Source organism: Anolis carolinensis, unplaced genomic scaffold (genome assembly GCF_035594765.1).
Source record: "Anolis carolinensis isolate JA03-04 unplaced genomic scaffold, rAnoCar3.1.pri scaffold_8, whole genome shotgun sequence".
NCBI classification, from domain to species: Eukaryota; Metazoa; Chordata; class Lepidosauria; order Squamata; family Dactyloidae; genus Anolis; species Anolis carolinensis.
This window is the reverse complement of record NW_026943819.1, coordinates 15757105-15783682: the sequence shown is the minus strand read 5'-3', so window position 1 is coordinate 15783682 and position 26578 is coordinate 15757105. Positions and strand designations below refer to the sequence as shown.

Here is a 26578-nt window from a genome sequence, read left to right as displayed (position 1 = left end):
CCAGGCAAGGTGAGGGGAGATGACAAGGTCCTTTAGTCCACGAACTTGAGCAAGGCTAGGAATTAACTTGATACTTGAAAACAAGGCTTGAATCGTGACACAAGGTAACGTGGAACAGGAACAAGGCCCGTGGAATTACTTGGTAAAATCCGTGAAACAAGGCAAGGTTTAGTCCTGGAAGGCGAGGCAAGGTCCGAAGGTAAACAAGGCTGGGAAGCAGGAGCGAAGGCTTGAGAACAAGGACAAGGCTTGAACAGGAACGAGGCTTGGAACGGAGCGCGCTGTCCAGACACAACTCGCTCCGGAGGCTGACGAATTGACTCCGCGAAGTTACTTCGCGGGTAAAACACCTATATAGAGTCTAACTTTCCCGCCGAGAGCAGTTCTCTGGGAACCAGAAACGAAAGCTAATCTCTGAGACCAGATGTTTGACTCCTTAAAGATTCTCACGGAAAGCAGGCTTAATTGGCTAAATTCTTAGCAGCTATTCTAGCACTCCTGCGCGAGGCCGCTTCCAAACCTCTCTGTTGTTTACAAAACTCATGGCGAGAAAACACAGGAGATGTAGGCTCAGGGTTTGTTTGACATACTTCTGGAACACAACTCTCTTGCAGGTGCAAGGTTCCCAGATCTGGCTGGGAAGAATCTGGCTGGGAAGATTCCAGTTCTGACTGGGAAGGTAAAAAACCCAAGTTTTCTTCTTCATCAGGTATCACCATGTCATGAGCAGGACTACAAGGCCCATGAGTCATCACAGAAACTATAAAAATGAACAAATCTCTGAGGATGCCTACCATAGATGTGGGTGAAACATCAGGAGAGAATACTTCTGGAACATAGCCAGACAGCCCGGAAAACATACAACAACCCAAAATGAACAAAATCTGGCTACAGTATTAAAGAACACTAAAATCAGGACAGTAAATAAAGAACAACACTCAGAAGATAGGAGAATTTCAGACATGACTCAATCAGGGCCAGCTAACATCTCCCAAGAAAGGATTCCCCCAGGCAGGAAGCAGCCAGACTTTGAAGCTGCTAATCAATGCAGACAATTGCACCATTGACATTTGCCTCAAGCAGACAAAAGTTCTTTCTCCTACTCTGGACATTCCACAGATATATAACCCCACTTGCCTAGTTTCCAACATCTCACAACCTCTTAGGATGCCTGGCATAGATGTGGGCAGAACGTCAAGAGAGAATGCTTCTAGAACATGGCCATACAGCCTGGAAAACTCATAGCAACTTAACTACATTTTCTGCTTTTGGTTTGACTAAGGGAGCATTTACAGTGTAGAATTAAGGCAATTTGGTATTAGCATTAGCACTGGCAGAGAAGGCTAAAATCCTTGTAAAACTATAACTTCCATCATTCCATAGCATTGAGCCATAACAATTTAAGTGGTGTCAAATTGCATCAATTCTACCTTGTGTAGATACACCTAGCCTTGAAGATTCCCCCAAAGAGAAAGTGCATAACATATGTTTATAGTAATTTATATTTATTTCTGTAACTGAAATCCAAACGTAGTATATGTTGTCACTGAGAGGGAGACTATGACCTGGGGTTCATTCAAACTACAGTATGTATACTCCTATAGTGCTGTTATTCCACTTCAACTGCCAGGAGTTAGTCCTGTGAATCCTGTTTGGTTACTTATGTGTCAACCCATTGATTCAGCATGGAGGACAACATTGCCCCATAGGTAGGAAATGGGGTTCAGCACTTTGGATAGCTCCTTTAATGTAGAAAACAAAACTTTGGATGGCTTCTGTGCATTTTGTGTGTTGAGAGAGCTCAGACAAGGACTCTTTATACAGTACAACCCCTATATCAGTGTAGGATATGTTCCTGGACTCACGGTGGAAATCCAGAACTCTATCTAGAGTTGGACAGTGGACAAAGCAATTAATGCCAAACCAACCTACCTGTGTTCATTTTCAAGGACTGTGTTGGTTTGAAGGACAGGAACATGACTAGTTGTTAGAACATCATTGAGTACCTTTCTAATAGTCGAAGCTGACTTCCTCAGAGAGAATGAGCTCTTATTCACTGAGAGCATTTAAGTAATAGCAGGATGGCCATCTGTCAGGGATGCTGTAATTGCATATTGCATTGTTGATGCTGCACTGAACATCAGGTGTCCATGCTTACTGAAGATTTTAGGTGTTATAGTCTAGGAAAATAAGTTTTCTACACCCTCGACTATATACCGATTTTGGTTAGAAGTTCATATTGCAATCCCAACACAAGTGCATGCAGTGAATGCGTTGGGAGAGTCTTGCACATTGATGTTCAAATGATGAGACCTTGGGAACACCTGGCAATTTAGTGTCCAAGCTTCATAGGTCAGGCTTTCTTTCTCCTCATCATTCAAAATCCCAGTGCTGAAGAGGTCACTGGGCATTTATTTGATCATTAAAAGTTCAGAAATGTTAATTATTCCCTCTCAAAACCACATGACCTTTCAAAGATACTCCCAGTGATGGGTGCTGAGCAAATGCTTATAATAATGAGGAGCAGTAGTTTCACTCCCAAGAGACCAGCAGCTTAGCACTTCCAGCTGCCTGTTCTGGCCTCCTTATCTCGCTCATTGTTCAGCTCGTATGATAGTATTCTAGAGAGAAAAGTTGATACAAATAAATAGATAAAACATTGCAATAAATCAGCAACAATTTTATACTGTAAACAATACTACAGCCTGTTTTCCCATTCTCAGGAGTAGTCTGAGCATAGTTATAGCTGGACACCTATGGAGAGCTCATGCTCCAGTAGGCCCACTGGAAAGGCCCCTGGCAGACTTCTTGTTCCTCTAGCCTGGACAATGCCTATAGTGAGAAAAAGAAGAACCATTAGATGCTTTCTCATTCTATCAACATTATGCAGTTATAGCAATTTGATACACTTGTCCATCAGATTTCAAACCTGGAATTTGTAATGTGGTGTCACCCTGAGAATTCTCTGCAAGAAGGCTATGTAGTTCACAGTATAAAAGAGAAGTGGTTTTCAAACTTTGACCTTCCAGATGTTTTGGACTTCAAGCAACCTATCTAATGGTCAGGGGTTTAGGAAACTGAAGTCCAAGACTTCTGAGACAGCAAAGATTAAGAACTACTGGGCAATAATCTCCAGTACAGAAAGCTAAATAGTAATAGTAGCAGTAGTAACTCATGCTGCTGCTATTACTTTGCAGTTAAAGTGGTATCAGACTATTACAGATGTGCAGTGAAGATACATTTCAACACTCCGCCTAACAAGGGAGCAAGTTTTATTTATTTTATGTCAAAAGCATTGCATAAGTAAATATAAAACTGATAAAAATAGAGGGAACACAAGCGGTTAAATAGTTGTTGATCAAAAACGAGCAACAGCAACTGCATTATCGGCAGCTTTTCACAATTCTTCCTCTGTGCATGAGGCAGGGTAGTGTGGACAAGCATACATATGCAGAGTTGTTTGCAGTAACATTGCATTCTGACTTCTGTTCATCTCACTTAGCTGGCCGGCCCACCATCATGGCCCCCTTAATCAGAGCCGGCCCTAGGTATTTTTCAAGTGTAGGCGAACAGAATTTTGCCCCCCCCCCCCAAACCAATCACTGAAAAATAAAAATGTTGGATAAGTGAAATTTTTGGGTAATAAGGAAGGATTAAGGAAAAGCCTATTAAACATCAAATTACATTAAGATTTTACAAATTAAGCACCAAAACATCATGTTTTACAACAAATCAACAGAAAAAGCAGTCTCGACTGCGCCCCCGTATGTTTTGCGCCCGAAGCAACTGCTTAATTCGCCTCATTGTTGCACCGGCTTTGCCCTTAATCTAGGCTAGAGCCCTGTCAGCTTGTGAGGAATCATATATATTCCTGTGCAGAATGATTCCCTAAAACACTTTGAGACGTGTGAATAATATCTGAAAAACTAGTATTCTTTATTCTTCTCCCTGACTGGGTTTCCGAGCAATGCCTAGTATTTAATACCATGGATTTGCTGCCAACATTTTACTTCTTGGAAAGTACTGACAACATTGGTTCATTGTGCTTCTTTCAAGCACTGTGGGAATCTTTCTTCTTTTAATTTTCCATCTGTGAAATTGAGATACAATCTTTAAAAGCAGAGTTTTAAAAAACAACATTGAGAGTGATTCAACCTAAATACTCTTGATAAAAGCATGAAGTCATCTCCAGCTGCTTCAGCCATTGAGGACAGAATGCATGAATTTGGCAAAGGTATACTTTGACCCTAGGTTTGCCCCTAAAGTCAGCCAGGGAAGAACGGGGAGCTAATTTCGGCTTCCACATTTTGCAAGCGAGGAAGGGGCTCCAGAAAGGGATGGCCTCTCAAGTGGAGCTGGGAACACAGCAAATGGAAAACTCAGGTCAGGGATCTTTCCGTAGCAACTAGGTATGGAGTACATCTCTTTGGAGGGAAGGAGGGAGACAAGAAAGAGGAAGAGGAGAGAAAGCAAGAGTGTGAAATTCTCCATGGTTCAGAATTAATCCTGGCAGCTTGAAATAGAAGAGGCATCATCTCTACTCATGGTGAGCATGCTCTCTGCTGGAAGATGATACAGCAGGATAAAAATTCCGCTTCGCTGCCAGCTTTGTTGAAGGCAGCTTGCTAATGTTTTTCTCAAGTTATTAATTACTCAGATTCATGTTACAAAGGGAGGGAGGAAGAGAGGAATAAGTTGTCTCAGGGAGAGAGAAAAATGCATATTAAACCCCATGCTCAAGCCTGGCTCCAGGATGTTGGGGGCTCTCATCTTCCCAACTGCGTCAATTGAACTAGGCAGCCTCCATTTCGTAGCATGCAAAGTATCTAGCTAAAAAAGGATTTGGCAAAGAACATTGGAATGAAGGATGTCGGATTCATTTGCACGACTGATTTGGCACTAGGAGTTGGGGGTGCCATATAACATTCTCGTTCCCTTTGAGACGCTATCTAGTATAATCTGTATTGTCGTCAGTACTGTGTTCCTTGCTATTTGAAGAAATACATGCCTTCTTCCCTAAACCAGTACTAGCAATGAGCTTAATTAGAACTCCCTTTAATTAGGTTATTGCTACAAGCACATTTGATCAATGGAGAGCTGACAGGTCCACATACTACAAGGACTTTACTGGTTTCACAGAAGGGAGAACCCCTCTGAATATTTTTTTCTTCTGGTAGGATTTTCCCTCCTGGGAAACTTAGAATGGGGAGTGTAAAAACTGGACTGTGTGAAATCCCAGCGTGGTGAAAAGGCAGGAATCCTTGTGTTAAAGGAAACATTGAAGCAGCCTTCTTCAATCATGGGACATCAGATGTTGCCAGGCTAAATAAAGCTCTAACTATTCCAAGATACTTCACCAATGTTTGGGGTCATAGGCATTGGTAGTTTATCAACATCATTTGAGAGAACTAACCTTTGGATATATTTATTTATCATGTCAGAAGCGAACCAAGGGTACAGTTGTATTTGAAAACAGAAACAAAGTTAAATTCTTGCCATTATACTAAATATCCTTTGACCACTAGCTGGTCACTTGGAGTGGCTCTGGGTGTTGCTATAAGAAGATCCTCCATTGTGCATGTGGCAGGGCTCAGACTGCATTGTAGTAGGTGGTCTGTGGTTTGCTCTTCTCCACACTCGCATGTTGTGGACTCCACTTTGTGGCCCCATTTCTTAAGGTTGACTCTGCATCTCATAGTGCCAGAGTGCAATCTGTTCAGCGCCTTCCAAGTCACCCAGTCTTCTGTGTGCCCAGCAAGGAGTCTCATTCAGTCTGAACCATGGATTAAGGTTCCAAGTTTTAGCCTGCCACTTTTGGACTCTTGCTTGCTGAGGTGTTCCTGCGAGTATCTCTGTAGATCTTAGAAAACTAAGAAAAAAAGAGGTCCATTGGTTTGTTTGCTTGCTTGCTTGCTGCAAGTCACTGATGAATTCACTTATGACGATCTGCAAACCTTTGGATAAAACTTGAGGATAGACCCCACACTTAGCAGCAGTAAAAGAGAAATTAACTCCAATATCTATAAAATGTGGAAGTTCTACTGGCCTCTAAGTCAAAACTGGGTAAAAAAAACTCCTCTTAAGATTTTCCCCATCTATTGTTGCCTTCTGTCTCATCCAACATGCCAAACAGTAAGGAAATGTATGATTTTAGGTCAAAACTTGTGGTCCTAGTCATTCTGACAATATAAAACAATACCTTTATATATGCAATAATCATGTTATCTCCCCTTCTCTCTTTACAGATCAGGAGTTGTTGTTAAAATTAGCCCTTCCATTTAGCTTCACTGTTGCTTCATGAGACCATTTTCAAAGACTCTCTTCTCCCCCAAATCTTATTATGTTTGCGTTCCATTAACATTTGAATAAGCATGTTTGTCTAGTGTGCTCATTCACAGAATATTAAACTCAGCCTCTACATGTATTTACACTTAAATCTAGATATGTCTGCCATCTTCTCTCAAGCAAGTGAACAATATAAAAGAGGAAATGTAGTGTACCGGAGGTCTTAGATTAAGATAGACATACGTGCGCCAGAAATATCAGTCTGGAAATTCTGTATCTCGTTCATCTGTAGTCCTGTTGCATGGAAAATGAATCAGCTAATATAAATTTCAGAGGACTCCAACTGCACATCAGTTATTGCAACAGTATCCATTCCTCACCATAAGTAAAATCCGGGAAGTACTATAGACATATATTTTGCCTCCAGTTGCAGTACCTTTTGGTTTTGCATTTGGTAAACAGCAATTGTGCTGGTACAGCTGTACCAGAAGCTCCGACTTTATTTTCTTGCTGCAAATGTTTGCAATCATAGGACAGGCCGCCTGTCAATCATCATTAAGTTTGGTTCCGCCACTTGTTCAGGGCTTTGGGAGGGAAGGAGCCATTTTTAAGTCTGTTTCTCTTAAAGAAGCTAAGCTATAGGACGTAGACCAGCTCATCCCATAGAAAAGCTTCATATCTCAAGAATTTCTGGGGATATAGAACATCTGGGGATATAGAACATCCGAGGAATCAGAAACAGAAATTCCAGGGGAAAAGGTCCTAAAAGCTCTGGCTGAGAGCTTACAGCCTCTCAGCCTCTCAACTCCTGAGGGAAACAGCCCTAAGTTTTAAAGAAACCTCAAAGAGAGAACAGCACCACAGATCCACAGAACCCCAGCTGAAACATCTGCAAGCCTTGGTTGGTAGGTCCACTCGCTACCCAGACGCATATGGAATCGGTAGTGGGTCCCACATCAGCTAAGCCCATATAATAGACAGCCTGGGAGATGTTATAAGAGGGTTTTTCCTTATAGAGAAAGTACAGTTGTCCAAAGCCAATTGCCTATCCCCTGGGGACATGACTGAAAGGGCCAACAGTTTATTAAGGAATCCTTGAAGTGTTATTTGACTCCTTGAAGATTTATTATTTGTTCATCAATAAAGACTTTGTTATTTCATTAAAGACTCAAAAGGCCATCCTTTTTAAGGGAAATCCTCAAGAACCTCTCTTTCGAGGCACCCTGGCTTCCCGCTGGGCATAAAGTATACATCCTATACAAAAGACAATAGTTACAGGCCCAGCGCGTGACAGAACAGCAATCATTCTGCAAGAATGAAGCTTTGTCATGTAAAAGGTTGAACAAGTTAAGCATATGGGTGATTTGGACCTTTCTGGAGTTATGATACAGGAAATTAGTGCATGAGCGATGATATTGTCAGGTTGAGTTCTCATTGGGTTACTTTGGAGGTGTCCCCCTTTGTAGGATTTGATATCTTTCTGCCTACAGCTCTTGGGGTTCCCTGGACATGCTAACACCTCCCACTTGTACATGGGCAGTGATGATTTGATTGCACAATCAAGCAAAGAAATAAAGGAAATGAACCCTCTTAATATTTATAATATTCATGGGACATGCATGCCCCAAAATATCAATGTGTAGCCAGGATGGCAAAGTTATTAATGAGGATGAAATGCATCAGCAAGGAGAGGCGGCAATCGTTTACTTTGTAACCTTAATGCAGCCTTGCTCTGGATTACACAAAGTTGGGGGAAAGCATTCCCCAGAGGTTTGCCCTGACTTAGGGGCAGTGGAGATGTTTGGGCCAGTTCCCAACCAGAAACAGACACAACTATCCTGACTGCCATCTCATGTTCTGTAAGATCAGGTGAGCTAGGGACATGGAATGGCAATCCGGCAGCTAAAAAAGCCAACGGGATTCTGGCCTGCATCAATAGGGGTATAGCGTCTAGATCCAGGGAAGTCATGCTCCCCCTCTATTCTGCCTTGGTCAGACCACACCTGGAATACTGTGTCCAATTTTGGGCACCGCAGTTGAAGGGAGATGTTGACAAGCTGGAAAGCGTCCAGAGGAGGGCGACTAAAATGATTAAGGGTCTGGAGAACAAGCCCTATGAGGAGCGGCTTAAAGAACTGGGCATGTTTAGCCTGCAGAAGAGAAGGCTGAGAGGAGACATGATAACCATGTACAAATATGTGAGGGAGGAGGGAGCAAGCTTGTTTTCTGCTGCCCTGCAGACTAGGACGCAGAACAATGGCTTCAAAGTACAGGAAAGGCGATTCCACCTGAACATCAGGAAGAACTTCCTCACTGTGAGGGCTGTTCGACAGTGGAACTCTCTTCCCCGGACTGTGGTGGAGGCTCCTTCTTTGGAGGCTTTTAAGCAGAGTCTGGATGGCCATCTGTCGGGGGTGCTTTGAATGCGATTTGCTGCTTCTTAGTGGGGGGTTGGATTGGATGGCCCATGAGGTCTCTTCCAACTCTACTATTCTATGATTCTATGCCCTGTTCCCCATATCCCCATGTTGCGGCACTCCCAAGCCACAATACGGCACCTATTTTTCCCCATCTCTTGATCTGACATCAGGTAGCATGAAGGGGAGTTTGGGGAAGAAAGGAGGAGAGGGGATTTCCTCACCCCCCCCCCACCCTTTTTCAGCACCCCATCGCCTTGACTGACATCAGACTAAGTGCCATGTCATGGTTGGGAACTACTGAAACTAGGGGAGCAGGAGTCATGTAGGCTTCTGCCTGGTGGTATCAAACTGTGTTTGCAGCTGCTGCATGGTGGGGCGTGGGGACTCCTTCTCTTCTCCATGGCAGCTGAGGAGGTCCCTTTGAAGACTCCTGCTGAGCCTGTTCTGGCATCCAGCATGTCACATCAGGCCCAAATTCCAGGTTAGTATAGATAACCCTACTCTCTTCTCTGCTTAGTCCAATGGTTCTCTACCTGTGTGTCCCCAGATGTTTTGGCCTTCAACTCTCAGAAATACTAACTGCTGGTAAACTGGCTGGGATTTATGGGAGTTGTAGGCCAAAACACCTGGGGACCCACACGTTGAGAAGCCGCTGGCTTAGTCACGTAGGCAAACTACTTTTGTGCTCTTAAATCATTTTGCAGCAACTGATCAGAAAGTGGGAATGGGAAAGGCTGAGAGACAAACTGGGACATTTTAATAGTAATTGAAAAAGTGGGTGGCAGATGATTAACTATTTATTTATTTATTTATTTACAGTATGTACATATAGGGCAAACATTCAATGCCCATAACACATCAAACCAAGACAGAGACAGACAGACAGACGCAGAGGCACTTTAACCTTCTCCTGAGGGGATGTTTGATTCTGGCCACAGGGGGGAGCAGCTGCTTCATCATCCACTCTGATGGCACTTCCTCATTTCCTCATTCCAACGTTGTAAATTAGTTAAACTTGCCTCCCCACTTTTTTTTTTATAAGTGATATCTTATTTCCTACATGATAGATGCAACTATCTTTCGGGTTGCTAGGTCAGCAACAAGCAGGGGCTATATTTTATTTTTAATTGACGGGTGCTCACCTTGCCATGGGCTGGCCTCGAACTCATGACCTCATGGTCAGAGTGATTTATTGTAGCAGCTGTTTACCAGCCTGCGCCACAGCCCGGCCCCTAGGACTAGGACTGCCTTTACAAAATTTGGGACAGTGGAAGGGCATGTCACAATTTTAATCTGGAAAATGCCAAGTGAGTCTAAAATGTGACTCGTAAGAAGCAGCCAAGCAACACAACTTATCATCATGGGTAAGCCAGGCTAGATATCTATGGGATCTCATCTCTATAACAAATTCATGGATATTAAAGAGAAGAAAAGAAATTAAAAACCAATCCAAAATGTGTTTGTGCTGGCTTGTTTGCTCAGGCTCTTGCATTTTTCCAGGCACTGTTACGTTGTTTACTATGTGCGAGCGATGATGTTGAGAAAGTAATGTCATGCCGTATGGGTTTACTCAGATAAGACAAATATTTAATCATCTACGAAAAAGTGTTAATTGAATGCTGACCTCTTATCACAAACAATGACAAGAATGTCTTCTTTAATAATTGAATCATTCTATTCTGCATCGTTTGCTTTGGGGCTTTCCCAACACTGCAGAGCTGTAAACTGATAGTGCCACCAGCTCCTGGTAGAGAATTTCTCACTGTATATTTAGTGTGTCTTGGCAAGAGGTGTGTCTTGCCTGCAAGGCCAATGGCAGCCAAGAGGAGCAGATGGCTTTTAATACGTGTGTGCCTTCATGTCACCTGTCGGCTTAGGGTGACCCCATGAATTTTTCAGAGGGTTTTCTTAGTCAAGAAATACTCAGAGGTGGTTTTGCCAGTCCCTTCTTCTGAAATATGCCTACAAAGCACCTGTTCTTCATTGGCTTGTACAATGTACTAAACAAGACTAAAGTCTTAGTCACCAATGCCATATTGTGGGAGCTGAGAAGAAGTCTTTGGAAGCAGAATTTTCTAAGCAAGAGACTCATAATTTCCCAAGCCTGTATCAAGATTACAATGGCATACCATAGGGTTGTCGTGGGGTGGAGTAGAACATGGGGCCTATGCTGGGCAAAAGCTAGAATATACATTAAATAAATACATGCCATTGATGTTATTGTAGGAAATGTGAGATATAAGTGTAATTCATGATTAAAATGTATTATTTTATTATGACATAGCAAACAAGATAGATATGCTGGATTTCGTATCACAAAAATCACAAGTCGAACACTTCCCAAGTGTCTAGGACTGTGTGATGTATTTTCGGATGATGCGTGCAGATCCCAGTAGGGTGGCCTTTTGCAGTTGGCAGATCATGATTTTGTCAATGTCTATTGTTTCCAAATGCCGACTGAGATCTTTTGGCACGGCACCCAATGTGCCGATCACCACCGGGACCACCTACACTGGTTTCTGCCAGTCTTTGAAGTTCAATCTTGAGGTCCTGATAGCAGCTGAGTTTTTCCTGTTGTTTTTCGTCAATGCGACTGTCACCTGGGATGGCAACATCAATGATCCAACCCTTTTTCTTTTCCACAACTGTGATGTCTGGTGTGTTGTGTTCCAGAACTTTGTCAGTCTGGATTCGGAAGTCCCACAGTATCTTTGCGTGCTCATTTTCCAATACTTTTGCAGGTTTGTGATCCCACCAGTTCTTTGCTGCTGGCAGGTGGTACTTGAGGCATAAGTTCCAATGAATCATTTGGGCCACATAGTTGTGTCTCTGTTTGTAGTCTGTCTGTGCGATTTTCTTACAGCAGCTAAGGATATGATCAATGGTTTCGTCGGTTTCCTTGCACAGTCTGCATTTTGGGTCATCAGCTGATTATTATTATTATTATTATTATTATTATTATTATTATTATTATTATTATTATGTGCTGATCTATAGGATTGTGTATTATGTTTGCGTAGCTCAACACAAGAAAATTGCGATGGACAGCCTGTCAAGGTCTTTTTCTGTGTCTGCTCCTTTCTAGGAGATGCTGCAGAATTCTCCTAACTCCATGACTGCAGTATCCAGCAACCCCCAAGGAATTGTGGTACCTGCCTCAGCATTGCAGCAGGGGAATATCTCCATGACAACGGTCAACTCACAAGTTGTGTCAGGTGGGCGGCGTGGAGCATACGTCATTGACCATGTTAGTTGCGTCTTCTGCATGCTTGGTATTTTTAACTCCAATAACAAGATATGAACAATGCATAATTCAGGATGGAAATCTGAAAACTAACTCTGATATTTGTGTGTACATATGTGTCTCTTTTCCATGTCTTTACTTGTTCCTTCTTCTGCATATCCACAGCTCACTTATAACTTGTTCAGACCCCTTTCAGCATTATCAGCCATGTGCAGGTATTTAGTACTCCGTGGTTCTATTAACCAGAGGCTGGATGGTGATCAGTTGTGTTTTTCTGCGTGGCAGGGAGTTGGACTGGATGGCCCTTGTGGTCTCTTTCAACTCTATGATTCCTACCAGAGGGCTAAAAGTGATGGAGCTAAGTGCAGACATAAAGCTCCTGGATAGCTGAATGCCCCTAAAAACAATCGAATGTTCAGTATGAAGGTGCACTTGTGGTTTATAAGCACATTCAGCTGAATGCACTTACCAGCTACTTGAAAAATGAAACTGTTATCTTATCAGGCTTGCTAATTGCAGAAATGTTTCTAGGTATGTGCTGACAAATGTGCTTTCAATTCCCTACAAACCTTCATGTTGAGCCATAACTTAAAGGATCTGGAAAATAATTCATCATACACTGTGGTCAGAAGCCATGCTATCTTTGGGAAATCTGGGAGTCCTAATCTGAAAACATAACCTCTCCAAACACTATACGCTGCAGAGAAAAAATATATACAGTGTTCTCTCACTTATCACAGGGGTTAGGTTCCAGGACCATCTGCAGTAAGTGGAAATCTGCAAAGTAGGGACACTATATTTATTTTAATATTTATACATTATTTTAGTAGTTATACACTATTTTAAGTCTTTGTCAACCAATCATGTGTTGATAAATCTCCTCCTCCTGTTGCCGCTTGGGCTCCTTTTCTCTCCCTTCGGCTTCTCCTTCCTCCCTTCCTCAGGCTGTAAATTATATTTTTTATGATTTATAATATTATTTTAGAGTTTATTGAAAAACTGCAAAACAGCGAACTTGCAAAAAGTGAACCGTGAAGTAGTGAGGAAACACTGTAGATCTTTGCATATGTTTGCTCTAGATGAGTGTGAGCCTACACTTGCCACACTTTTAATCCTCACATGTGCAGCATGAACACCTGAAACAGTTATTGCTGTTATAAGAAATAACTATATAGCCCAACAAAATTCTTGGTGTCTTGGTTTTGAGGCCTGTTCCTAGGGTTATTTGGGGTGATGATTCAGAAAATTGCATTTGATGGACCACATCGGCTCTAGTTTCTTAGATATGGCTATCATGATTTTCCACGGAGGAACAGATTGCACCTGTATCTCAAAAACTAGAGCTGATAGGGGAAAACTGGTTTCATTTTTAGAATCATCAGGTCAAATATACCCAGAAACACGGCTAACTTTTGTGGCACCAAAATGTGCTATCAACCATCTTTTAATAAATGAGTTTTTCATCAGATGGGAATCGTCCGTTTGTTCAACAGTGCCAAAGCCTTATGTAGCACTCAACTGACATATTACTTTTTCATTTATGAACAGGTTCTAAATATGCTGTCAACCATTAACAAAACAGAGTCTGCTGTGTTTGTCCTAACCCAACGATGGGCAACCTTTTGTACTTGGTGTGTCAAAATTCACCAAAAATCCTAGCATGACTTGGGTGGTGTGTCACTTCGAGAAAAAATAATAATTTCACAATACATATAGTTTAAATAGCAAAAATATATAATTGTAATATATAACTGTATTTAATAAATCAAAAACTATTAACTACCATTATTTCCATGTACAAAAATCTATGGTACCTCTTGCAGTTTCCATGCTGATTTCTCTCGGTTTTACAGTAGAGTCTCACTTATCCAACACTCACTCATCCAACGTTCTGGATTATCCAATGCATTTTTGTAGTCAATGTTTTCAGTTCATCGTGATATTTTGATGCTAAATTTGTAAATACAGTAATTACTACATAGCATTACTGCATATTGAACTACTTTTTCTGTCAAATTTGTTGTATAACATGATGTTTTGGTGCTTAATTTGTAAAATCATAAGCATGATGTTTTGGTGCTTAATTTGATGTTTAATAGGCTTTTCCTTAATCCCTCCTTATTATCCAACATATTCACTTATCCAACGTTCTGCCGGCCCATTTATGTTGGATAAGTGAGATTCTACTGTAGTTTCAATGTAATCATGAATAATGAATAATATAATAATAATATAATAGTAATAATATAATAATATACTACAATAATTGTGTGTATATATGTGTGTGTGTGTGTGTGTGTGTGTGTGTGTAATGTGCATAATTCCCATGGAGTAAACAACAAAACCACTGGACCAAATCACACCAAATTTGGCCACAAAAGACATAGTCATCCAATCAATCTGCATGTGGCAGTGTGTCAGCAAAAATGGCTAGGTGTGTCAGTGCTGACACACATGTCATAGGTTGGCCATCACTGTCCTAACCCTTTGAACACTGTGTGTGTATCAGGTAGAACGATCTTTGTTGGAGGCAGACGGATGCTGTTTCTGGCTCATCTATCTAAACACACTGAAGTTAAAGGACAAGACAGTGATGTAGTAGATCCAGCGTTTTCTGGCTGGCCCTTATTTGAAAGACTATTGGGTTGCATATGAGATCATATAGCCACAGATGACAATGTAGTAGTTTTCTTCCAATATATGTTTCTCAGGACCTTAAAGGAAATAGATCCTGACTAAACAAAGTCATCTATGGCTATTATTAAGAGAGGACTTGTTGTGTGCCTTCAAGCCATTTCCAAATGATAGCAACCTGAAGATGAACCTATCTTGGGGTTTTCTTAGATGTGTTCAGAGAGAGTTTGCCTTGCCTTCCTCTGAGGAACGTGTCTTGTCTAAGGTCTCCCACTGGGTTTCCATGGCTGAGTGGGAATTTGAACCCTCATCTCCAGATTTGTAGCTCAGTGTTTAAACTGCTGCAATAGTCTAGCTCTTGGATGAGGGATGGTCAACAAATCCTAGGTGCCATGGGCTCTATTTCAGATGAAGGAACTGGCAATATCTCTTTGGACTATTCCTCGCTTAGCAAAACTCTATGAAATTCATGAGGTCATGACAAGTTGATAGGCAACTGGAAGAAGGTGCATGCGTTTCCTTCTCAGCATACAAAGACTTGAGAATCAATAAAACATGTTTACTATTACGCAATTGATTGCTGTCCATAGATTTCATCCGTCTCCCTAAAATTCTGTTGTAAAATCTTATCTCTTTGCCAGGCGGAGCCCTTTACCAGCCTGTAACGATGGTAACGTCTCAGGGCCAAGTGGTCACCCAAACAATCCCGCAAGGGGCCATTCAGATCCAGAACACACAGGTAAGGCAGGGAGGGGGTTAGGGTCTGGTTTATTTTGACGTGTTCGAAATGAGAGTCCAGTGAACGTTGTGGCTCTCAAGATGGGAAGATCTCAAAGGGAGGAATATGGTGAATTCAGCAAGATATGAAAGGCCAATTCCAAAGCAAGGCTATTTCTCAGCATGGCATGACCTTTTGAAGAATATATGTAGACAGAACTACCTTGGAATGCAAGATGCACATGTGGATTTATCCCCTCCTTTCAAGAAAAAAAATCTTCAAACAAGACTGGATTGGAATTGAGCATCTCACTTGGAGTTCTTTACTGCAGAAGGAGGCATCTGGGATTTGTCATATATGTTCTTCTGCTGCGGTGTTGTTCAGGATTCCCTTGCATATGCATCCTCCACCTGATTCTTCCATACATTCTAACAATAGAAGGTCCACCACTAAGTTGACGTTCTTCAAGTCAGATGTATTTCACAAGACGTTTCCCTGTCTTCTGGTAATCAAGACCCAAATTACAATTTTCCACATATCACATTTTCCACCTTATTCATTAAGAGCCGCGCAATGGGTTAAACACTTATGCTGGCTAGACTGCTGAACTGAAGGTTGGGTTGCTGACCTGAAGGTTGCTGGTTCGAATCCAGGAGATGGGGTGAGCTCCCATCTGTCAGCTCTAGCTTGTGGAGACATGAGAGAAGCCTCCCAGCTGGATTGTAACACATCTGGGCGTCCTCTGGGCAACGTCTCTGTAGACAGCCAAGTCTCTCACCGCAGAAACGACTTGCGGTATATTCTCAAGTCACTTCTGACACGATAAAAAAAAACCTTACTCACTGCTAGTGTAAGAGTAAGATTACAGTATGCCAATGGCTAGCGTGCTCAGGAAATAAGGACTCGTCAGATTCCGTTGGTCTGGAAAAAAGAGGGTTCAGCTGGGAACAAAACTTTGTTGCAAACCATCACAAAGTTTGACGCTGTTCTGTATCCTAGTCTCTGCTGCCATGAAGACAATGGCTTCAAACTACAGGAAAGGAGATTCCACTTGAACATTACGAAGAACTTCTTCACTGTGAGAGCTGTTCAGCAGTGGAACTCTCTGCCCTGTGATGTGGTGGAGGCTCCTTCTTTGGAAGCTTTTAAATAGAGGCTGGATGGCCATCTACACCTCATGTAGATCAGGCATGGGCAAACTTTGGCCCTCTAGGTGTTTTGGACTACAACTCCCACAATTCCTAACAGCCTACCGGCTGTTAGGAATTGTGGGAGTTGTAGTCCAAAACACCTGGAGGGCCAAAGTTTGCCCATGTCTGACGTAGATCCACCCAGAGGTGATGTTGGGATGAATGTGCAAACCAGTAACAAAGTAACCATAGTAGTATTACCATGTTGGTTTTTAAAAAAATAACAACAAATGGTTATCTTTGTTAACATTGGAGAGGTATTGAAGAATTGAGATCTCCTTGTCGCAAGGAATCGCCTCCACTGCTAGTTTCTCCATCAGCATTGTGCATGTGAAAATCCTTGCCTACTTCTTGAAAATGTGTCCCAGATATTCTCCCCTGTCCTATTTGATATTAATGAGAAGCAAATCATATAGTGCTTGCTGCACACACTAAGGGTGTTTTGAAAAGGAGAGCATGCATTGATGTGCCGGCATTTCCGACTGAGTCAGCACTTGTGGGAATGTCATTGCACCCTATCCGTTTCTGTATCCTTTTTGAAATCTCCTTGGCCCTCTCTCTGAATTATATTTATTTTAAAATGAATTTCAATATAGATAGATAGAAAAAAGGCACTGCCAAAATGGTCCTGTCCCTGATTCCTCACCGTCTTCTGAGCAGGGATGAGGAGGCAAAACCCCAAACCCGAATCTCCATTCTTTTTAAGGTGTAAAAGCTGTTGGCAGCTCAGATCTTAGAGTGAAATTGATCAGATCTGTTGAATACAAGTATGCTGGGAATATTTGGGCTCTGGCGAAGCTCTGAACAAGCACTCCTAATGTTATTTCTGTATTGCCTGGGTAATTTATTCAGCCTAGGCCTTGCAATACATCCCAAGCAGCACCTGGGGGAATCATTTATACCTGACACAGGGCTGCCATCCTGATGTTTAATTCATGCAGAAGAAATGTTTTTATGAAGGACCTTAAAAAAGTGTGTGTGCATTAAAAAAAAACCTTGACGTTGAGATTCCAGTTTCCTGCAACCTCATTAAAACTTCTCTCTTTCTGCTTCCCAAGACCTTTGAATCTTCTTTTCTTTTTATCTGCTGCTCTTTTTTCAAGACAACAAGAAGATGTTTCTTTGCTGTCTTGTGAATAATCCTACTGAGAATTGCATATTTTTAAAACCGATTAGCAGGCTGAAGGGTGTTTTAAGGCTATTTATTAGAATGAAACTTCTTCTGAAATCAAAGGGACTAGAAGTTGGTTTGCATTAAGTGAGTGGCGCAGAAGCATCTTTCCTGGGGTTGCCGCTTGGCTTTGGCAACAGCTGGATAGTGATAGCTGGGGCAGAAGGAGGGTCAAGAGATAATTCTTTGTTTGTTTCAATGTGACCTCTAGTTGAAGGGCTGCCCAGTTTTAAGTCCAGGCTTCAGATTCTTGAGAAAGCATTTTCTGCAGAGTCCACTGTAAATGCTGCATGCTGTTGCTAATGGATTTGTGTAAATGGGCGGCAGTCTAAAATCTTTTACTGGTGCCAAATTTTTCGTGATCCCAAGACTGAGGTCAGGGGACCCCATTTGGAGTTGGGACCCACAGTTTACGAAGCAGTGGTCTGAAAAAAAATATATAGAAGTACGTTCAGGGCACCACAATCTAAGGGAGATGTTGACAAGCTGGAATGTGTCCAGAGGAGGGTGACTAAAATGATCAAGGATCTGGAGAACAAGCTCTATGAGGAGCGGCTTAAAGAGCTGGGCATGTTTAGCCTGCAGAAGAGAAGGGTGAAAGGAGACATGATGAGGACCATGTATAAATATGTGAGGGGAAGTCATAGGAAGGATGGAGCAAGCTTGTTTTCTGCTGCTTTGGAGACTAGGACATGGAACAATGACTTCAAACTACAGGAAAGGCAATTCTACCTGAACATTAGGAAGAACTTCCTCAGTGTGAGAGCTGTTCAGCAGTGGAACTCTCTGCCTTGGAGTGTGGTGGAGGCTCCTTCTTTGGAGGCTTTTAAACAGAGGCTGGATGGCCATCCATTTCCCTTAATATTTCTGTTATACAAAACCAATTGATGTTATCAAAAGCTTTCTCTGCATCTAGAAACTGGTTTATCTTCAGATCGTATAAATCTTTCACCCACGAGGTCTCTTCCAACTCTATGATTCTATGATTTCGGCTTTCTGGTCTTAGACCAATAAACCTGGAACTCAGCCTTTGTAAGTAAATGCACCTTTATCCCCCGAGGATCATTTTTCATAGCCATGAGTTTGGGGCAACTATAGGCCTGATGTGGCCCTTGTTGAAAATGAGTTTGACACTCCTGATCTACACTCTGCTTGTGCAGATCTATGATGTCATCTTCCCTCTTTCTGAATGCGTTTTTACTTTAGTTTAGGCACAAGAGAGGGCGGTATTGATCTGTTTTTCTAAAATCTAAGTAAACATCACAGCTGATCATAAGTTAGGATTTCACTTACCTCCAAATTGCACACAATACTTGCCGCGATAACTTCATGGAGCCGCCATGAAATTGGACTGACGTTGTGAACTCAGTCACCATAGCAACTCAGGCTCTTTTTCTTTTCTTCTTCCTTTACCTGCATTGTTGTTTAAGCTTTTCTCAGTATCTCCCTCTCTCTCCCTGCCCTGTAGGTTAACCTGGATCTGACCTCTCTTCTTGACAGCGAAGATAAAAAGTCAAAGAACAAACGGGGAGTCCTGCCGAAACACGCTACGAATATCATGCGCTCCTGGCTTTTTCAGCATCTTATGGTGAGAGAAGTCAACAAGTGTGTCTGAGAGATTAACCCCTTGGGATTATTTTCCATTACAGAGGCGCCAGTCTTGAAGGGTGCTCGCTGTTTGTGTTTATGAAGTGCTTTGCTTATCTGGGATCGTAAGCGCAAAACCTCTCCACAATAGTCAGGAAAGAGGATGCAGGAAGGCTTAAGGCACACGCCGGGTATTCCTTGCGGATTTGAGATTAAATTACGCAGCTCATCCACTCCAATTGTGCGGCAGGACAAAAAATGACTTGCGCTGCCGCAGCACACATAATCCCAGCAAATGGGATAGAGGTGGTTTGCTCTGGGAATTTGTAAGGAACACAATCTCAGTTTGACATTCAGCATTTCTACAAGTCAGGAATCTTCCCATTAATGTCCATCTGCAGGAAACAGGTTCATTTGAAAAATGCTTATGGTTTATTTATTTATCGTGTCAGAAGTGAACTGAGGGTACAAGTTGTAATGCATTTGAAAACACAAAGTTAAAAAACAACAACAACGACAACAACAACAGCTTGGTATTATATTAAATGTCCTTTGACCAGTAACTGGCAACTTCGAGTAACTCTTATGTTGCTATAAGAAGGTCCTCCATACTGTATGTGGCAGGGCTCAGACTGTATTGTAGTAGCTGGTCTGTGGTTTGCTCTTCTCCCCACTTGAATACTGTGGACTCCACTTTGTAGCCCAATTTCTTAATGTTGGCTCCACATCTTGTGGTGCCTTCCAAGTCGCCCAGTCTTCTGTGTGCCCAGGAGGGAGTCTGTCATCCGGTTTCAGCCACTGATTGAGGTTCTGGGTTTTAGCCTGCCACTTTTGAACTCTTGCTTGCTGAGGTGTTCCTGCAAGTATCTCTGTAGATCTTAGAAAACTATTTCTTGATTTAAGGCGTGCTGGCTGATACAGCAAACAGGGGATGGGCCGGAGATGTCAATGCCTTAGTCCTTTCATTGCTGGCTGTTACTTCCCGGCAGATGTCAGGTGGTGCAGTGCCAGCTAAACAGTATAATTTCTCCAGTGTTGTGGGCCGTAGACATCCTGTGATGATGCGGCATGTTTTATTAAGAGCCACATCCACTGTTTTAACGTGGTGAGATGTATTCCACACTGGGCATGCCTATTCAGCAGCAGAGAAGCAAAGCGCAAGGCATGTGTCTTCACTGTGTCTGGTTGTGCCCCCAGGTTGTGCTAGTCAGCTTTCGTATGATGCTATTTCTAGTGCCCACATTTTGCTTGATAGTCAAGCAGTGCTTCTTGTAAGTCAGAGCATGGTCCAGAGTAAATCCCAAGTATTATGCATATGCATATGGTAAGACCCCCCTTATCTAAAGACTCAGAAAAGTCACATCCAGTCTCATACAGTATTTTAGATAATGTTTCACACCAATTTCCATTAAGTCCCTTTTGTTGTTGTTATTTGGGAGTGATTGACAAAGTGCTTTAGCAATATTACACTAGATTGTTGTGAGTTTTCCGGGCTGTATGGCCATGTTCCAGAAGCATTCTCTCCTGTTTCATGTCTGGAGCAGTGGAATTCCAGACACGAAACCATCAGAGCCAGCTAACACCTCCCAACAAAGGATTCCCCCAGGCAGGCATCAGCCAGGCCTTGAAGCTGCAAGGCAATTCAATGCTAATCAAGGTGATTAATACAACATTCACACTTGCCTCCAACAGACAAGAGTTCTTTCTCCCAATATATGTGAATAACAGACTCCAAGGCTGAGACTTCAGAGAACAACACCCTTTAAAAACTCTTCTGCTTTACCTTTTTAAGAATAGTATTACAGAAAGGAAGCCAAGGGAGGTGCTTTAACTCGGGAAAATAGTTGTTGATAAATCTTGTGAATGTGACAGTGAATTATTTTTACATGAGAGTCATAAAGGTGATTGAACACCTAGACACATAGAACTTCTTGGCTTAGAGGCAAAATGTACTGCTGCAATGAGTATTGCAAAGCAACATCCTCATAAGCCAGCAGATCCAGAAAAAGTACGAAGAAATGAGTATTAAGTAGGAAGGAAGCCTCAGTCCCAAGAGAAGCAATTACCTCCACCACTGAAGGGCAATTCAGACAAGATGCATGGAAATAAACCCTCAGACGTTATAAGCAGTAATTCATGCAAAAAAAAAATTGTGCTGCCTTCACTGGGGGTTCATTCACACAACTCATCCCATGTCTACACAGGCAAAATAAAACATATTTCAAACTCACTGTGAGCAACCCACACAATGGTGCAATGGGTTAAACTTTTGTGCCGGCTAAACTGCTGACCTGATGGTTGCCAGTTCGAATCCAGGAGATGGGGTGAGCTCCCGTCTGTCAGCTCTAGCTTGGAGGATATGAGAGTAACACATCCGGGCATCTCCTGGGCAACGTCTCTGTAGATGGCCAACTCTCTCACACCAGAAGCGACTTTCGGTATGTTCTCAAGTCGCTTCTGACACAATAAAAAAAAACTACTTCCAGCCATTGATCTGGCCCAAAAAGAGTCACAGGTGACTCCAGAGCTTTCAGGAAACCCCCATTATTTTTGACAAATGAATTGCTGGATCAGGCCATATCTAAGACAACCCAGTATCTAAATATCAGAAAGATGCCTCCTTTTGTGCTCCTGGAGATTGCTGTTGCCACTGTTTTGCCAGCCAGAAGCAACACAGCTTTTTCTCCCCCTGTGTTTGGACACACCATTGTGGCATCACCACCCAGTCCCTGCCAACAACAGCAATCCCCAGGAGGACAGGAGGACAGTGCCAATACGCATTCAGCCTGGCAGACCATGTGGATGCCCAAAGGGTTTCGAGTAGGTGTGGACTCCCTGTGCTGTGTGCAGGGCAGTTCCAGAGAACACTACTGTGTAGCATTTGTCTATGCAGATGCAGCTTCAGTTATGGTGTTATCATTCCACGTTAACTACTATGGCTACATCCTTTATCATCCTGGGGATTGTGGTTTAGAGCTCTCCACCTGAAAATTCGAATACAATGAAATGAAAATGCAATGAAAATCACCCAAATCCACTGGATGAAACCCTGCACCCTGATTACCAACAGAAAGGGAAAAGCTCCTGTCTGGGAAGTGGGAGGGGATGTGCCCAGATAAGTTACTTATTTATGTATTTTAACTAAGTTGCCATAGGGGGGGGGGGGGGGTGCAGTGGCACAGTTGTTTAAACTGCTAAGCTGCAAAACATGCTGACCAAAAGGTCGGCAGTTCAAAACCATGGGACAGGATGAGCTCCTGTAGTTAGCCCCAGCTTCTGCCAACCTAGCAGTTCGAAAATATGCAAATGTGAGTAGATCAATAGGTACCACTTCAGTGGGAAGGTAACGGCGCTCCATGCAGTCATGCTGGCCATGACCTTGGAGGTGTCTAAGGACAACACCGGCTCTTCGGCTTCGAAATGGAGATGAGCACAAACTCCTAGAATCGAACTCAATTAAAGTACAGTTAAACTCCTGCTTTGTTAGTCCATGGCCAAGATACATACTTGTTTAAAAAGTCCATTGTATCTTTATTTACCAAACTTCGGCCCTCCAGGTGTTTTGGACTTCAACTCTCACAATTCCTAACTGGGGAAACTTTTAGTTTCCTAGGGGAAACTTTTTTCTTAACAAAGTTGCCAACATAGAATAGTGGCCACTGTTTTTAGCAAGACTGTTTTTTAGCAGTTCAGTATTGTCCAATAACAGCCGTGATTGGAAATATTTTTCTTCCTGAGTTTTTAAAAATCAAGTTGGTATAACACCATGACAGATTTCTGCTAACAAGTGTCTGTGCATAAAGTTTCAAGGTCCCCCAAAGGTGAAAGAAAGCGGAGTGGGCCAAGAGATTTCTTTTGGTGTCTTCCAGGCCTTGCTATACTAGAATGCATAATTGTTGTAGACGCCCACCAACAACTGTCTTCCTGGCAAATCCCCAAATTACCAATTCCTCAGCAGTAAGGGAGTGTCAGTAAATCATAACAATATGTTTGCATTATCAGAAATTCCTAGAAATGTGGGGTTTTGAAGCCGTTCCTATTTTTGGAAGGGAATTTGTCCTTACCGTCAAGATGATTTGTTTGGGAGGTTGATGCACAAAATATTGGACTTTTATCTCCTTCAGCCTTCTGTTGCCTAGTCTACTGCCTCGGACTAGTCTAAGAAATAGAACCAGTGGTTGAGAAAACACTTAGTGGATAAGAAAACATCATTACTCCTTATTCTATTGCTGTTATGCAAAAGTTTGTAATTTTTGCACAATCTGGGTTTTACAGTGTATTCCTATAGACAGAAGTTCCCATTTCTTTGGGAAATTAAACTAAGTAGACCTGCATCCATGTAGACAACTCGCATTTTTTTCATGAACTAAGTGAGATAGTTGTTCAAACCATGCACTCCTTTACACCTTGCCCCATTTGCTTCAGTGCAACATATCTGTCCTACTTATTTCTGGGTCAGACAGAGAAAACACCGTTCTTAAGCTGATCCAAAAATTGCAGCGAGGGGGGGGGGAGCTAATCTCTTTTCACTCTTTAGCACCTATTATGTCTATGTTGATAAGACATAAAGCGTGCCCAGATTTTATAACGGCTACCAGACTTTCTGCATTGAGAGTGCTATCTCCCCTTCCACTAAGCCCCCCACTATTACACTGTTTGGGATGAAAATACTTGGATGGAAGGAAACTGAGGAATGTACAGAAGAAATTTGTATCTCTATACCGTATTTTGTACTTTGTCTGCCATCTGGTGCCCAAGAGACGAACTCCTATCAAAATCATTCCATTTTCAGAATAGGCAACCTTACACACATCAAGCTGAAGAGAGCATTCACTCCTGGCCATGTCCCCAAAGCCCCCTGATCTTAAGAGTGACCGTGCTGCCAAAGCAAATCTGGGTTTGGGCTTGTGTGGACAAGCCCTAAGATAAGTAGCAAAAGCTGAGATGTTGTGATGAGAAGGAATTCTACTGTATGTAGAATTCTACTGTATGTAGGGCCGGGCTCTGGCGCAGCTGGCTAGTAACCAGCTGCAATAAATCACTACTGACCGAGAGGTCATGATTTCAAAGCCCGGGTTGGGTTAAGCCCCTGACCATTAAATAGCCCGGCTTGCTATTTAAATTGCTAGCCACAGCTCCCCCTGTGGCCGAAATCGTGAAGCTGGAAAAAAATGTTAAATGCCTCTGTGTCTGTCTATATATGTTGTTTGTCTGTTGGCATTGAATGTTTGCCATATATGTGTTCATTGTAATCCGCCTTGAGTCCCCTTCGGGGTGAGAAGGGCAGAATATAAATACTGTAAATAAATAAATAAATAAATAAATATGTGTTGTTGAAGGCTTTCATGGCCAGAATCACTGGGTTATTGTGCATTTTCCGGGCTGTATGGCCATGTTCCAGAAGCATTCTCTCCTGAGGTTTCACCCACATCTATGACAGGCATCTTCAGAGGTTGTGAAGTCTGTTGGAAACGAGGCAAGTGGGGTTTACCTCTGTTGACCTCACAACCTCCAAGAGAGAATACTTCTGGAACATGGCCATATAGGCCAGAAAATGCACAACAACCCAGAGGGAATTCTGTTTCATTTACGTTTTCCTTAATTGAAATTTCCCTTCTACAGTAGAGGCTCGCTTATCCAACATAAACGGGCGGGCAGAACATTGGATAAGCGAATATGTTGGATAATAAGGAGAGATTAAGGAAAAGCCTATTAAACATCGAATTAGGTTATGATTTTACAAATTAAGCACGAAAACATCATGTTATACAACAAATTTGACAGAAAAAGTAGTTCAATACACAGTAATGCTATGTAATAATTACTGTATTTACGAATTTAGCACCAAAATATCACGATGTATTGAAAATATTGACTACAAAAATGTGTTGGATAATCCAGAACATTGGATAAGTGAGTGTTGGATAAGTGAGACTCTACTGTATCTACAAATTTCTAGCATTGCATAACATAACATTTCAGTTGATTATTTAGAGAGTTGGACATCAGAAGAAAAGGGACAGTAAAGGTCCCTTTACTACAAATAGAAGAGTTCTAGATGTGAATGTTTTCCAGTATCTCTTTGCAATGCCAATAATTTGGATCCTAAAGGGAAAGTTACTTCTTATTTGGAAAGGCAATGCCCGCATATCACACACAACCCTTGGAGCCACATCGGCTAGAAACTGGAGAGGCTGTAAACTGTGATATAGAAAGAAAATGTGCATTAAGCGTGGTGGGGGGTGTATGTGATCTTGCATGGTCTATCCTTCTCAATGACTCATTTCTTTCATTTATAAGTATACCATAGGTTACTATCCTAGATGTAGGATAGATGTTGCCTTGAGGGCTGCATTTCCACATCATTCATTCACAACAGTTGGCTCCAACTTCAAATAGAATTTAAAGGCATTTGGCAGGTTTTTCTGAGTACTATTTTGCACTGCAATTAATAAATATTCATGCAATTAACAGTGTTAAAAGGAGACTCTGGGGTATTCTAAGCTTCTTGTCCCAATTATCCCTGAAGCTGCAGGGCAAGGTAGCGATGGTACAGTTTCCAAATATTTCTCAAATTCGCATTTGAAGAACATATATGTGTGTATGTGCATGTGTCCATTCATTTAACCTGGCCTGTTTCTCATAGTGGCAATATTGTCTCTTTTCCCTATGCCAGACAGATATTCCAAAAGAAAGTATTATTATTATTACTGTTATTATTATTATTTTATTTATACCCCGCTTTATTTTTCTCGGGGGAGATTCAAAGTGCCTTAACATAAACATGAAATGAAAATGCTCCAGATGTTAATCTTGCAGGAAATTTTCACAATTTTTTTTTAAATCCATAAAACTATACACTGTTATTTCTGTATCTAATCAACAATTATGATATTTTAACTCAATAGTGTCCAATTTCTGGCAGTGATGACATTTGAAAAAAGTCCATGGCATATCATTTTCAAACAAAAAATGAATGTATCAAATTTGCCTATCTCTACACGAATGTCATGACAAAAACATAACCTTCATCATTTCATACAAAAACAAAACTGGGACACATGAGGACAAGCAACATCAAAATGTGGTCAAAATGGCAAAAGTTCTTCATAGGGAAGATAAGCCTGGAGAGGTAGCAGCTTGCTTTTGACCAAACCTTCTGGAAAAAGGCCAAATTCTGCTCCTCTTCCCCTGCTGCATTAGTTGAGTCCAGGCATCCCCTGGGTAACGTCCTTGCAGACTTCCAATTCTCTCACACCAGAAGTGACTTGCAGTTCCTCAAGTCACTCTCGACACGGAAAAAACAATTAGTTGAGTGAAAACTACTTT

General features: G+C 42.0%; 1 protein-coding gene across 7 annotated transcripts in view; it reads left to right on the top strand.

The window, feature by feature from the left end:
• pknox2 (PBX/knotted 1 homeobox 2) overlaps positions 1-26578 on the top strand; it is a 345146-nt gene that overhangs the window by 302874 nt on the left and 15694 nt on the right. For all 7 annotated transcript variants that reach the window (XM_062961013.1, XM_062961014.1, XM_016996784.2 and 4 more), the window contains 3 exons: positions 11791-11920; positions 15225-15322; positions 19131-19250. In XM_062961013.1, coding sequence (XP_062817083.1) covers positions 11791-11920; positions 15225-15322; positions 19131-19250 — 348 coding nt within the window. The remainder of the gene's footprint in view (positions 1-11790; positions 11921-15224; positions 15323-19130; positions 19251-26578) is intronic.